This window comes from Phycodurus eques, chromosome 3, assembly GCF_024500275.1.
Source record: "Phycodurus eques isolate BA_2022a chromosome 3, UOR_Pequ_1.1, whole genome shotgun sequence".
In the NCBI taxonomy this organism is placed as follows: Eukaryota; Metazoa; Chordata; class Actinopteri; order Syngnathiformes; family Syngnathidae; genus Phycodurus; species Phycodurus eques.
In genome coordinates this window covers 22,161,268-22,174,990 of record NC_084527.1, presented here as the reverse complement: position 1 = coordinate 22,174,990, position 13,723 = coordinate 22,161,268, and the positions used below count along the sequence as shown (strand labels likewise).

The following is a 13,723-nucleotide window of genomic DNA, read 5'->3' as shown; positions in this document are numbered from 1 at the left end:
ACAATGCTTTGGAAACTGATAAACAGCATGATTATGGATGATGTTTATGAATCTGTAAAATCTGATCCCTGGATCATGGAGTATGGCCAATATTTGTACAACAGGCACAGGCATGATGCCACCAAACATGAGTACATCCGTCAACAAATGAGAGCGTTGGGAAGGCTGCTCGTATGTTCCATAAAAAACACTCCTATGAAAATAATAAAAGATCATATGCGACCGTCAAATTTCATGCATGTTGTCCAGGCTGCGAAGGACACTGCAGGTTACAATTGTGAAACGCGTACGTACAAAAGCCCGATTTTGCTGCTCAAAATTGAATCCAGCTTGGAAAGGATTTCAACTGTTTTTAGCTGCCTTCTGGAAGAATAGAAAAGTACAGGTCCATCCATTCCTTTTTAATTTTTTTTTTTTTAACTTTTTCATTCATTTTGTATTCAGAGTTCTTCCCACCGGGTTCATCGGATATGTTTGGTTGAACTTAGGACATGTCTTTGATTTTGAAGTGCTGCTTAATGTTAATAAAGCCATGGTCTCACAACATATGAGACGCAACTGTTTTTAGCTTCTGGAAGAATAGAAAAGTACTGGTCCATCCATTCCTTTTTAACTTAAGTTAACTTTCCTTTTGAACAGGCAATACAGCGTCCCGCTTCTTTTAAGTCCACAGGTCTCTTTCGGTAAACAAACTATTTTATTGGCTAATTATGGTCACGTGATCACAAGAGGTACCATAATACTGAATGTAAACGGTCTGTTGCAGCGGCATACGTGAGGAAAAATTGGCCGTGACAATAACCATTTTATAGAAATTAATATATATTATAGAAATTTTTTTTTATTATAGAAATTTTCTTAAAAAAAAAACAAAAAAAACGCTGGAACAGGTCGGCTGTTTTACCATCCGCTATTTTACGCCGTGTGGTCGCTAACCTTAGGTTTTAAAAGTAACGAGCTCAATTTTAGAATTTAAGGAGAAAGTATAGACATTTGTATTAAAACATGAGTCAGTAGTAAGTAAAATGAGTAAAAAGTTGCCAGAATAATAAATATTCAACTAAAGTACAGATACCTGAAAAATCTCCCCAAGTACAGTAATGAAATACTTGTACTTCATTACTTGACACCTCGCTCATGTATATCCGTATGTCAGTTTTATACTGCCCCCAGGTGGCCAAGGTGGACACACCCGAAGGAGCACCACAATGTCCCTTGAATTGAAGAAAAAAATGTGGCAAAAACTTTCATTCTTTACATTTTATTGAATCAATGTCATTTTTCAATTGTTTTAAGTATGATATTATAGAATGCTATATTTCTTATTAAAAAAGCAGTTTCGTTTTTTTTATATATGCTGGATCAAATGAATGGCATTTCCATTCATTTCAGTGGTGAATGATGATTTAAGATATGAGCATGTTTCATTGCAGTAGCTACAAAATTCATACAAATCATTGCCAGTAAAGATTTTACACTATCTCTATCACTTTTGTTTACATGCAATGTCTCAAAACAAGTAACTACCTACCTGGTTACCTTGGCAATAGTAAGCAACAGCTGGAAATCTGTTCAGTTTGGTCAGTCACTGCCTCAAACTACAGTATATACAAACTATTCCTATTATGTCTAGATGAAAAATAAAATGTGTACACTCTAAACATACATTCATGGATAGGAGTCGAGCCAGGTAAACGCCAACATACAGGGTGCTCATTAATTCTCATTGCAGTTTTAAAATGTCATTACAAAGAACCATGATACACATTGTGCCTTCTCTTGAGGAATAGCCATTTCTTAGGGATTCATTCGAAAGGACGCCACTTCAATCAACAGGATGCCTGAAACACAATAATGCAAAGCGATTAAAAACTTGGATAACCACTGTGTACAGTGGAACAAGTCAAAGTAATATCTTTTTCATTTCCTTTGCACTTAAATGTTAAAACTGTAAAGAGACTTTACCAACACGCTGTATGACTCACTCCTGTTTCCTGACTTGCATATCAGTAATTCCATTGTCTCCCTCTTAATTTATTTATTTATTTTTAAAACAGTGAATCCGGTCACAACAAGGCGCTCTGTGTCACTTCCAAATTCCAAGAATCATCACAAACCTCTCAGGATAAAAGGTAAAGTTATAAAAAATTTAATTTCAACATCAAAATATGAAGTCATTTAATCAAAGCTACTTTGTTTTATCTATGTGTATAGCACGACAGCATTGCAAGAATAAGAAATGGGAGAAAGAAGAAGTAGATGCCGTTGAAAGGCATTTGATGTCGTTCATCACATCAAGCCAACTTCCAGGAAAACGCGACTGCGACAAGTGCCTTATGTTGGAGAAGACGGCCCTGAGCAGTAGAACCTGGCTGTCCATTAAATTTTATGTTAAGAATCGTATCATGGCTCGTAAGAAGAAAGTTTAATGCTGTTGAGGCACTTTTATGTTTTGGTTTTGTGTATTTACACATGGAAAAATGTTGGTGAACCCCAAACTCATTGAATTTGAATAAAGTGGAGTTTGATGTATTTGGAAATACAATGGTTAAGTACAGGTAGAAGGGGTAAACAGAGCATATGGAAACATTCCTGGGTGTATTAATAGACATGATTACTATCCCTTCAGCTTCTGCCTGAAAGAAGAAAAAAAAATCAGGAAAAGCCTACTAGAACAGCTCCGCTATCTGGGGTTAATCAGAGGCACTTTAATGGTGGCAGGTGTGTGGTTTGCTGGACTCTGATGGCAGGCTTGGCTGTATCGCTTTGTGTTTATGGTCCATATTGCTTTTCTTGTACTATTTTTCATGTCCTATTGTCTGGTCCCTTTGGTCAAATCTTTAGTCTCTCAAATGGTTGCCACTGCATTTGTCCACTATTCACAGGTGACCTCTGGTGACCTGCTAACAACGCCTGAATACAATCAGAAAATGATTTGATAATGACAAACTCATTGAATTTGAATAAAGTGGAATTGGATGTATTTGGAAATACATAAGTACAGGTAGAAGGCAGAAACTGAGCCATGGGTGTATTAGTAGACATAATTACAAAACCTTCAGCTTCTGCCTGTAAGCAAAAAAAAAAAAAAAAAAAAGTCAGGAAAAGCCTACTTGAACAGCTTAGCTATCTGGGGTTAATCAGAGGCACTTTAAAGGTGCCAGGTGTATGCTCACTCACGTTTATCATTAGTTTGAATGTGATTGGTTAATTCTGAGCACAGCTGGAGGGAGGCGAGGGGCTGGCCCCCTTTTCTCTGTGGTCTCCCAGCCGGTTGGAGCTTCTTGCTTCACACGCTGTGCACATTTTTATTACTCACACTACATATATTTGAAATACTCAAACTCCCCTGTTGCACAGCAAAACTGTTCCAGCACAAAAGGTGTACAGAGCCACCATTCTGCTTGGCCATGCAGGTGAACGTGACAGTTAAAAAAAAAAATCAGTTGTGCTGATTATTGCTCACATTGACAGTGTAAAAATTTTGAGTTGATTTATTGTAGTCTGTTTTTTGTTTGTTTGTTCATGTGTAGTTAATTTCTATTGTACCGGGTGATTGAAAAGTAACTCCCTATTTGTAAGTACTTGTAATTTATTTTCGAACTCTAATTCTTACAAGAAATGAACACGAGAAAAAAGTGTTGCATGGAGTTTTATTTAAAATTCGATATGGGCGCCAGCATTAGCCACCAGTTCTCAAGCCGCCTGGGAGGAACTCTTGTGGGATGGAAGACATAACTTCTCCTATTCGCCCTTCAAGTTCTTCCAAAGTCATTGGTTTGGTAGAATAGGCTTGCTCCTTTAATCATGGAACATACACAAAAAAATGAGAAAAATATTTCTACATATGAATAAGTATTTCAAAATGGGGAGTTACTTTTCACTCACCCCGTATATTTACGTTTTGCGCGAGTCCCGTACACAACGCGGTCGTTGAGGGAAGCTTGAGTTTTGTCCTGCACAAGTACCCGTAGAAAACCACGGAAGTGGAAGTGGAGGGAAGCTTCTCCATAACATTCGCCGAAGTCATGTCGTGTTTATCTTATAGTTGCGCTGTAATTCAACCGCGTAGCTTACATACAACGAAGCAAATACGATCATGTAGGTTGTAAACGAACTACCTTTACGGTCGTCGTTGTAGTTATGTTGCTTTAGGCGCTTGGCGTTAGCTAGCTGCGTGGCTAATGAACGAAGAACTTAGTGGATTAGTTTTAGGGTATAAAATGGTTCAAAACATGTTCCGGACAGGGTTTCTGGTTCGGGCCACACATACCGTGCTGACTTGGGTCATAACGCTGATTCTGTTCGTGCACAACACCGGTAAGAATATCTTGAATGTAGTGAAATTACGGCGCAACATATATGACATGGAGGGGCGGGGGTTAAATTATGATCACGTTATAGTGGGAACGTGCGCACCCAATGGTAATTTGTGGCCACGAAATAGGTGTAAGATGCGCACGAAATACTAATTTTCCTTTCATTGAACAGTTTAGACGTGTGGGTGAGGAAATGGAGCGCACTTTGGCTAGGAACAGATAGTCTGCCATAACCGTTTCTAGAGAAGGTGCACTCGATTTATTTGCCGAACTGTCCCGGGATGATATCAACATTTTTTTTTTTGTATTTTGGGCGAACATTATATCTATTGCTTGGCCACAAACTAATTACCCCACCCCCACGTTCCATGTCTGCGGCTCTGTATGAAGTAGATTTTTTTTTAAATTTTTTTTACTGATCATGAGTATAATAATGTGCGTGTTTGTGTTCAGACTTGCGTCAGTGTGAAGAGCGCGGCGAGCTGATGGTTCCTGTGTTGTTCTTCCTGCTGGTGGTGCTGTCGGTGCTGTTATACTTTGCGGTGTCTCTCATGGACCCGGGATTCGTCCTCGCGGACACAGTCAAGGTGACATCACGACGCCAATTTAGTGTTAACTTGTGACCACCTTTGATGTATGTCCACGAAAAATGTGCGATAGCGGTAAGTGGGTCGATCCTAATATCCATACCAGTGTAATGCGGTAGGTGACTTGTTTTATTTAAATTTTTTGGAAGTCGAGGCTTTCAAGTGTTGTTGTTTTACTCATTCACGCCACTGGTGTGCCATTCGGCGAAGTGTCAGTGCCACACCACATAAACAGTGTCAGTGTCGCAGATAATAGATACTCCATTTAATTGCTAAATCTGAATGAATTTTCATGACCCGTAGGTATTTTTGTGTCCCCTCACCCTCTGGGCCACTCAGTAGATCATTAAATAGATTAAAATTGAAATGAAATGACTAATTCACAAATAAATCCTTGCAAAAATGTAAAATAAAATTAAAAACAAAGAAAAGGTCATTCCTTCATTGCACTTTTTGTGCAAATAAATGTAGAAATTTACAAAAATACTCATGTAGACTGTTTGGTAACCCATACATAGAATAAAGAAACTAAATGCAAGTTAACTAAAGTAACTCCCTGTATTTCATTTTGTTTTTGTATTATATAATCTTTTAAACAAACATCATATTCATTGCACTTTTTTTCTGGCTTTTTTGGGTGAAATAAACTAAATGCACATCATTTTAACCGGAGGACAAATTCAAGCAAATTCTCTTCTTTCCAGAGAGAGTTTTCAGAAATTTAAAGAAATAAAAATGAAACAATACGTTTAAAGAAAATATATAGGAAACGTGTTTTTCTTTCTGCCCCTAATTTACGTGTACTCTGAAATAAAATTTTATAATTATTTATATAGTTTAGCTCTATCCCTTTAGCCAGGGATAGAGCAATAGCAACATTGGGATCATCATCATCGTCTATATTTGAATTGATCCACCCGTTACTAATGCACATTTACTTCTCACGAATGATTTTTTTAATACTACAGCATACAAATAAAGTACCGAATATTTAAATTGCATGTGTCCCTTGCAGCCTTCAGATCTGGAAAGTGAGTCAATGATGCCTCAGTCGTCCACCTGTCGTCTGCGGCGTTGCGGCTTCTGCCTGCTGCAGGTAACGAATGTCAACACACAGTGCAAGTTTTGGACATTTTAAATGGGCACTATCCTCGAAGTCAATGTTTGGAAAATAACAGTGGTGGGCAAGTGAAGCGTCATGAAGCACTGAGGCTTTCCTAACAATTGTGCCGAAAAAGATTCAAAGCTTCAAGGCTTCAGTGACGGTGACATCTGGTGGACAACTGAAGCCATAGCAACCTCTAAAGAGCACGACTGAAGCACTGGCACTGTTTCCCATGACAGCAATAAAAGTTCCGAAAAGTCGGCAGGGTCATTCAAGTGTTTTGTTCATTCATACCAAATAATGATTATATCGTCATAACAATAAAAATATGCAGATGCTCTCCCCCAGACTCTAAAACACATTCCAGATTAACCCGAAGAATGCATGCAAATTATACTAAATTTTAAATGTTGGTTAATGGTTTATTTAAATCTTTGAGCTTGATTTAAAAACCGTACTAAAAGTCCCTAACAGGATTAGAGATCCTTCCGACTTTGCAAATGATCATGGTGTGTGAATTCAGAAACCTTTTGTGTGTGTGTGTGTGTGGTGGTTTCAAGGAAAACCTTTCAAGATAATGGTTTGTCATTTGGGGACTTATATAGCTTGTATGGCCCCAAACCATTCAAATCTGTCAAGCTGTCATTGGCTCAGAATGCGTTGAGACGCCATGAGCCAATGAAAAGCTTCGTAACATTTTGAAGGAATGAAGCGCAAAGCGAAACAGCGATGACCTTCGAAGCTTCAAACGTCATCGGTCACGTGACGCTGGAGTTTTGATACAAGCGCCGACACAGCGTTTCGAAGCACTCCGCTTACGGAAGAGTGAGACAAGCTCCAAAGCCTCGCTATCATGTTTGCCCATCACTAGAAAATAACAAACGGCTCAGAAACGCTCGATTAATTTCGGAGTACTTTATTCAACTGTTTTGAGAAAAATGGACAAAGGTTAAGCGGCCGACGGGTTAGCACAATCCCGGCCCCGCCTGTGTGGAGTTTGCATGTTCTCCCCGTGCCTGCGTGGGTTTTCTCCGGGCGCTCCGGTTTCCTCCCACATCCCGAAAACATGCACGGTAGGTTGATTGAAGACTCTAAATTGCCCGTAGGCGTGAATGTGAGTGTAAATGGTTGTTTGTTTGTATGTGCACAGCTCATTTTCCTGTTTTGTTTCTAAATACAAAAAAAATATGTTTGGGGAAATGCTTCAAATGTGCATCGACTGAGAACAATATAGTACCGAATTGCGTGGTTTATGGTCGTTATGGCCGCTTCTCTCCGTGAAAGCGTTCGTTCGATATCTCGGCGAGAGAAGGAAGGTGGTACGTGTATTTGATTGGCAGGAGAGGTGGGATTTTCAGAGCTCTCAGCGACATGCCCACAGCGTCTGCAAGCTGAAACAATGTCTCAATTCTTGACCATTTTAATTCATTCAATCATTATCAGGCATGTTAACAAGACTCTTTTCTGTGATGTCAAATTTACAAGACATTTTTTCCCCTCCCGTTTGGTTGAACTTTAAGAAGAAGAAGAAAAAAAAAAAAACTAAAATATTAACATATATTTACTCTTAAGTCGTTCACTCCTAATGGACATATTTCATTTTAAATTTGACCTTTAAGAAGTCTTTAATTAGGCTTCCATTCCCCCCAAATGAAAAGTTATTTCATTGGAAAAAAAAAAAAAAGTAAATTCAAATGATGTTTCTTTTCCCCTGTGCGTCTATTGCGAGCAGCAGCCAATGAGAGCCAAGCACTGTCCGACCTGTTGCCGCTGCGTTCGCCGCTTCGACCACCACTGCCCGTGGATCGAGAACTGCGTGGGCGAGCGCAACCACCGCTGGTTCGTGCTCTACCTGATGGTGCAACTGCTGACCCTGCTCTGGGCGCTACACGTCGCTTTGTACGTCACACCCACACAAACATGCAATCACACGTGCGCAAACAACACAAACGCACACAGGTACCACATACGCAAATGCACTTTGTGAGTTTTTATTACAAGAAAGAGAGACATCTTTGCAAAGAGAGCAACATGTCGTCACGAGTTGTTAAAGCAAAAATGCACCTTCGTTACACAGACGTGAGAGAGACGGGGGGGAACAAAAAAGAAAGAACCCCTCTCATTCCAACAACATTCTCACACAATTCGCTTCGTTCGGCGGCACTCAAACTCATCTTTATGGGAATGAATGGTTGCATGCAGAGGATGAGAAAGGAAGAGAAATCCAGGGAGGAGTCAAAACAATCCAGCCCACACAGAAATACTGTGCTGTCTGAGAGCTATGGAACAATAAAACATGCCGCTTATATAAAACTAATATTTGATACATATGAAACAAACTTTCCAAATCGAGATCCCCCATTGGATAATATAATACAATCACCTATTAACCACACAAGAAAGGAGAATTACTAAACATTACTGAACACTGAAAACCTAAAGATAGTATGGAGTCATCAAAAAGATATAACAGTATTTGCAAAACAACCTCACTATCATCCAGAAATCAACACGTTAGGTTTAAGAAAATCCTCCGATGGCCTCCATATCGCCACAACTCGCCCGCCCCAATTTGAGGAAATGGCGAGTACGATACCTTGGCACCTGTACCCCAAACCTTTTGATCGGTGGGTACATCCGTGCCCCAAACTGGATCGCGTTCTTCAAATTGGGCTCGTCTACGACGGCGGGGTGCGGCAGAGATCGCGTATACGAGTGGTCTGTCAAAACAATCGGAGCGCATCGACCTGACCAATTGGGAACGAGCCTAGTGTCGACGCTGTGTCAACAAAGCCGATACGCGCCCTCACTCTCCTTGGTCTTTGTCGTAGAGCGGTTGATTTGTGGAGGCCACTGTGGAACCCAGCTCGCGGCCACGACCTGACATCCTCCCCCGGGCCAACACGGACTCATTAGACCACAGGCAATAACTTGCCCTCCATGGAGTTTTTGTCAGAAAGCTTCGGTCCCTATTCGCATCGAAATCTAACAGCCAACCGCGTTTCCAGACATTTGACATTTTTCTCAATTTCTTCTAAATCCTTAACTTTATTTTGTTTTTCTTCCTCAAACAACTCTTTTCGTCCTCCGACTTTTCCTTCAGCTGCTACAACTTCCGAACTTCCCGTCACTGGGAAACTGTATGCAGTTGTCCACGTCTCAACACACTCCATAGCTTTTTTCCCCCCTTATGGCTCGTGACAAATGACGTATACACAGGTAATTCTTTTTTGCTCTTCCCACTTTCCATTTTTCAGTACTCGTCCGGAAGCGCTTCTCTTTTTTAGAATATTCGAACGTCTTCAAAATTGTCGGGGGCCCTTACCCCTGATCATCGGACTCGAATCCGGGGACCCGAGCCCCCTGACTGTCTGACTCAAACCTCCAATGGGCTGTGGGGAGAGCAATTACCCCGCAATGGATGGATGGAAAATGTTCTTGACCGTAATTCTTTGTTTGGAGGACAGCGGGTCCGTTCGGATCCTGAGGTGACAGCCAACATCCAGAGCCCCGGCACCCCCCTGTCCTAATTCTTTGGGTGGAGGCAGGACTCCTGCGTTGGTCCCGGACGATCAATCACTCCCCTGGATCGGCAATCAATCCTAGGATCCCGCTTCTGACACCAACTGTTTTTGGCAAGTCTTTTTCTGACAGAAGAAGTAAAGAAGCAATCTTGTCTTTGTGAGTTTTATTACAAGAGAGAGACAGAGAGAGAGAGAGAGAGAGAAAAAATATCTGCAAAGAGCAGAAAAGGTACAAGTCGTCACGAGTTGTTGTCCCTTACTGAAGCTCAAGTAAAAAATCACCTGTGTTATACAGAAGTGAGAGAGACGGACAAAAAAACAAACAAACGCACAATTAGCTTCGTTCAACTGCACTCAAACTTATCTTTATGGGAATGGTTGTATGCAGAGAATGAGAAAGGAAGAGAAATCCAGGGAGGACTCAAAACAATCAAGGACACACGGAAATACTGTGCTGTCTGAGAGCTATGGAACAATAAAACACGTAAAGGTTATATAAAACTCATATTTGATATTCATGAAGCATACATTTTCCAGTTTGCATGTTCCCCCCCCGTCCATGCCTGCGCGGGTTTTCTCCAGGTACTCCGGTTTCCGCCCACATCCCAAAAACATGCATGGTCGGTTAATTAAAGACTCTAAATTGCCCTTAAGTGTGATTGTGAGTGCGAATGTTTTTTTTTTTTTTTTTTTTTTTTTTTTTTAAATTTATGTGCCCTGCGATTGGCTGGCGACCAGTTCAGGGTTTACTCCGCCTCTCGCTCGGATAGGCTCCAGCACAGCCGCGACCCTAGTGAGGATAAGCGGAACGGAAGATGAATGAATACATTTTCCAAATCATATCACACACACACACACACACACACACACACCACTCACCGTACAAACACACCACCAGTGTTTCACCGAAACGAGTTCAATAAACGAAAGTTCATGAACTACTGCATATTTTGTGTGAACGTGCACTAAGCTTAGTTGGTTTCTGCCTGCTGAATGTAATTGAGAACACGGTCGTTCTGGCTTTAAAGAATGCTTTTCGAATGAAAGTTCATTTTCATTCAAGAGTGCCAGGTTTTGTTCGGGACTTCCAGGACAAAACCCGTCTGAATACACTATTTACGAGCCTTCATATGTTGACGGACAAACGTCGCAGGTGCATGCCAGGTGCATTCAGGGACACTGCATAAATGGGACTGAATGTGTTCTTCAGTGGTGGTTCTTTTGTAATTCAGTGCATAATTGTTAAACTTGATTACTAGGAAAATTATTATTTGTATCAGAATGCTTTAGTTAAAACTGTACGATAACACCGTCAGGATATGGAATTAATTTTGTTTTGTAATATATAAATAGATAAAATATATATTTATATAGTCAGCCATAGCTGCTAAGTTATCAATAAGTAAGTTATCAATGTCCTTTCACCATTGTTCCTATAGCACATTAAGGACAAAAGTCCTTAGTTTAACAAACACCATTGAATCAACACGTTTTTCCTCATGTTTTTGAGATTGTAGGATGAAAGCTGCAGCTGGGTTGCTAGTGTGGACCGAATGGGTGGCAACATGGGGAAGTGAAATGGCAGTATTTTAAGGGGAATAGCCCATCAGCAACATAATGAGGAAAAACACACACAAAAAAAGAACTGCGAATTGGTTCATTTTTGGAACGGTGAACTGAACTTTGAACTAGTTTGCGTAGAAAAGTATTTTTTCCAACACTGCACACCACACAGACAACACACACAATACCCAAACACTGCACACATAGCACACAGACACAATTGCCTATAGGTGGCGCACGATGGCGGCAAAGCACTACATGAAGCTCCTGAACGGCGCCTCACTTCAACATAGTTCCTTGGCACCAAGATGTAACCATATGGCGCCAAAGCATTACTTTTATGTCAGACACAACTTTGGGGTGAGCACAATAACACGGAATAGGAGAATTTTTCAGCAAAAAAATAGAGGCTGAGTTTGAAAAAAATCTGCCAATATCTGAAAATCTGTAAATGAGCGGGAACACTGTTATTCACTCTGTCAAAATGTCATTTCAACAATGTTCCACTAAACACTAAAATGTCTTCATCGGGCCTTAAATGCAACCTTCGCGACACATCTCGCGCGTGTGGCCCAATGAGGACAGCCCAGTGATGCATTCCTGTTTGTGTGTGTGTGTGTGGGTGGTGTTTCAGGTCGGGCATTTCTCCGAGCGCTACGTGGGAGTCGTGGTTCCGTGCCAACGGCTTCCTGTTGGCGGCTTTGTGTGTGGTGGGCGTGTTCTCTGCGGTGGTGTCGGTGTTGCTGGGTTGCCACATCTACCTGGTGGCAATCAACTGCACCACCTGGGAGTTTATGTCCCGGCACCGCATCGCATACCTGAGGGAGTGCGAGGACGACGACAGCCCTTTTGACCGCGGCGTCCTCTGCAACCTGTGGGACTTCTTCTGCGTGTGCGGGGCCGTGGCCTGGGAGCAGGTCTACCACAGGAACGCCCAGAATCCTGTCTGAGCGCCCTCAAGTCCAGATCTAAGACTTTTAAGACTCAAAAGACCTTATGACCAAAGGTTCTCATGCGGACATTGCCTTTGAACTATGGCCCAACATGGATTCTCGACTACCTGAAACCAGCAACTCAATCAGACGCGAAGTAGATGGTCCAAACAGGCTCAAGTCCAGATCTAAGACTTTTAAGACTCAAAAGACTTTATGACCAAAGGTTCTCATGCGGACATTGCCTTTGAACTATGGCCCAACATGGATTCTTGACTACCTGAAACCAGCAACTCAATCAGACGCGAAGTAGATGGTCCAAACAGGAAGTAGAAGAACCCAGCAGGAAGTAGATGAACCAGACAGGATGGAGATCAACCCGGCTGAATGGAGTAAGAATTGGTTCATCCTTTAAACATATTTTAAAACCCAGCACAGATTCTTGACTACCTCAAGCCAACAAATCAATCAGATGGGAAGTAGAGGAACCTGGCAGGAAAAAGATGTACCAGACAGGAAGTAGATCAACCCGTCAGGATCAACACACCGTTTTGTAAATGAACCAAACAGGAAGTAGATGAACAAGACAAAAAGCAGCAACCAGATAAACCCACAATGCAAATGACCTACACAGCAAATTTACAAACCAAGACAGGAAGTACATGAACTTATTTAATTTATTGAGGACCAGACACAAAAAAAAAAAACAATGTGGTGATCGTGGTGGTGTTTGCGCACATTCATTCTCTCGTATACAGTACATATAGCATAAATAGCATTTAGTAACATTTAATAACAGTCTGGTTCCTTTGTTTCCCCCCCCCCCTTTCTTTTGCATACCAACGGTCATTATTAATGTCAATCCTTAATAATGTCTTGACATATTTCAACGTCTGCTGTGTATCGTGATGAATAAATGACTTGTTTGTGGCCGTAAACTACAAGTATGGCTCTCTTAGCATTTCCATGGCTTTGTTAATTATTATATTTTAATAATGCTACATCAGGCGCCATGCAGGAGTCATGTGACCACCTGTGTGGTCACGGCAGTGGGCAGAGCTCATCACAGTCAAGCAGATCTGGAAGACCAGGGAACGGTAGTGGTTCGGGGATTGATTGTTGGCCGGCGAATGAGGGTCAGCTGTGCAGGGCGCAGAAGTCGAAGTCGGCGAAGGCTTCCTGCTGCCTGGGCCGAGAGTCCCCCGGGCGTGGCGGGTGGAGACAGGACGGGCTGAAGGCGCGTGAAGTCGCTGTCAAAGTTGCTAACGTCCGCCGACGTCTTTAGGGACGGCAGGAAAGGCGGCGACACTTGCTTGGACAGGAGGGCGTCCCAGTCCACGTCCTGGAAAGTCGTATCACAGACAAAATCTGCAAATGTGTGTTTACAACACCACGGTGTAATATGGATGCCAGGCCACTAGCCGGTGATATCACTTTAGGTGGATCCCCAAGTCAGTTTGGACTGACTGGATTATTTCGTTCCTCCTGGCGGGTAGGATCTTCCTCGAGCTACCAGGAACTATTTGAGGGGGTGTGGCTGTGCTGGCGAACACTGATTGGTTGACAGACCTTTGTAGGCGTTTACGTTTTCAGTCACAAAGCCGCTATTATGCAGCGTTACGCGAGGCTAGAAATAAGAGGATTCCAATACATTGAAAAGCAACATTTCCAAACACCGATCTTTTTGTTTTCC

The 13,723-nt window shown here is 41.8% G+C and overlaps 3 protein-coding genes across 8 annotated transcripts in view; 2 read left to right on the top strand and 1 right to left on the bottom strand.

Moving 5' to 3' along the window:
- The window catches only part of LOC133400140 (involucrin-like), a 36,184-nt gene extending 33,162 nt beyond the window's left edge, over window positions 1-3,022 (top strand). For 3 of the 4 annotated variants that reach the window (XM_061672447.1, XM_061672446.1, XM_061672449.1), the window contains 2 exons: window positions 2,058-2,132; window positions 2,215-3,021. The gene's annotated coding sequence lies outside the window, so the exon portion shown is untranslated. Of the gene's footprint in view, window positions 1-2,057; window positions 2,133-2,214 lie in introns of all 4 variants that reach the window. The other variant, XM_061672450.1, reaches the window with a different exon arrangement.
- Window positions 3,023-3,976: 954 nt separating this feature from the next.
- LOC133400226 (palmitoyltransferase ZDHHC12-B-like) overlaps window positions 3,977-13,723 on the top strand; it is a 10,340-nt gene continuing 593 nt past the window's right edge. Inside the window, exons 1-5 of one of the 3 annotated variants that reach the window (XR_009768317.1) lie at window positions 3,977-4,320; window positions 4,773-4,906; window positions 5,922-6,002; window positions 7,744-7,910; window positions 11,733-12,422. Coding sequence is in view for 2 of the 3 variants with exons in the window: in XM_061672674.1 (XP_061528658.1) it covers window positions 4,185-4,320; window positions 4,773-4,906; window positions 5,922-6,002; window positions 7,744-7,910; window positions 11,733-12,048 (834 nt within the window). In the remaining variant the exon portion in view is untranslated. Of the gene's footprint in view, window positions 4,321-4,772; window positions 4,907-5,921; window positions 6,003-7,743; window positions 7,911-9,114; window positions 9,643-11,732; window positions 13,705-13,723 lie in introns of those variants that run through there. The other 2 variants (XM_061672674.1, XM_061672675.1) reach the window with 2 other exon arrangements.
- LOC133400153 (serine/threonine-protein kinase N2-like) overlaps window positions 13,081-13,723 on the bottom strand; it is a 25,965-nt gene continuing 25,322 nt past the window's right edge. The window contains 2 exon segments of the mRNA XM_061672474.1: window positions 13,081-13,215; window positions 13,217-13,372. Coding sequence (XP_061528458.1) covers window positions 13,168-13,215; window positions 13,217-13,372 — 204 coding nt within the window. The 3' untranslated portion in view covers window positions 13,081-13,167.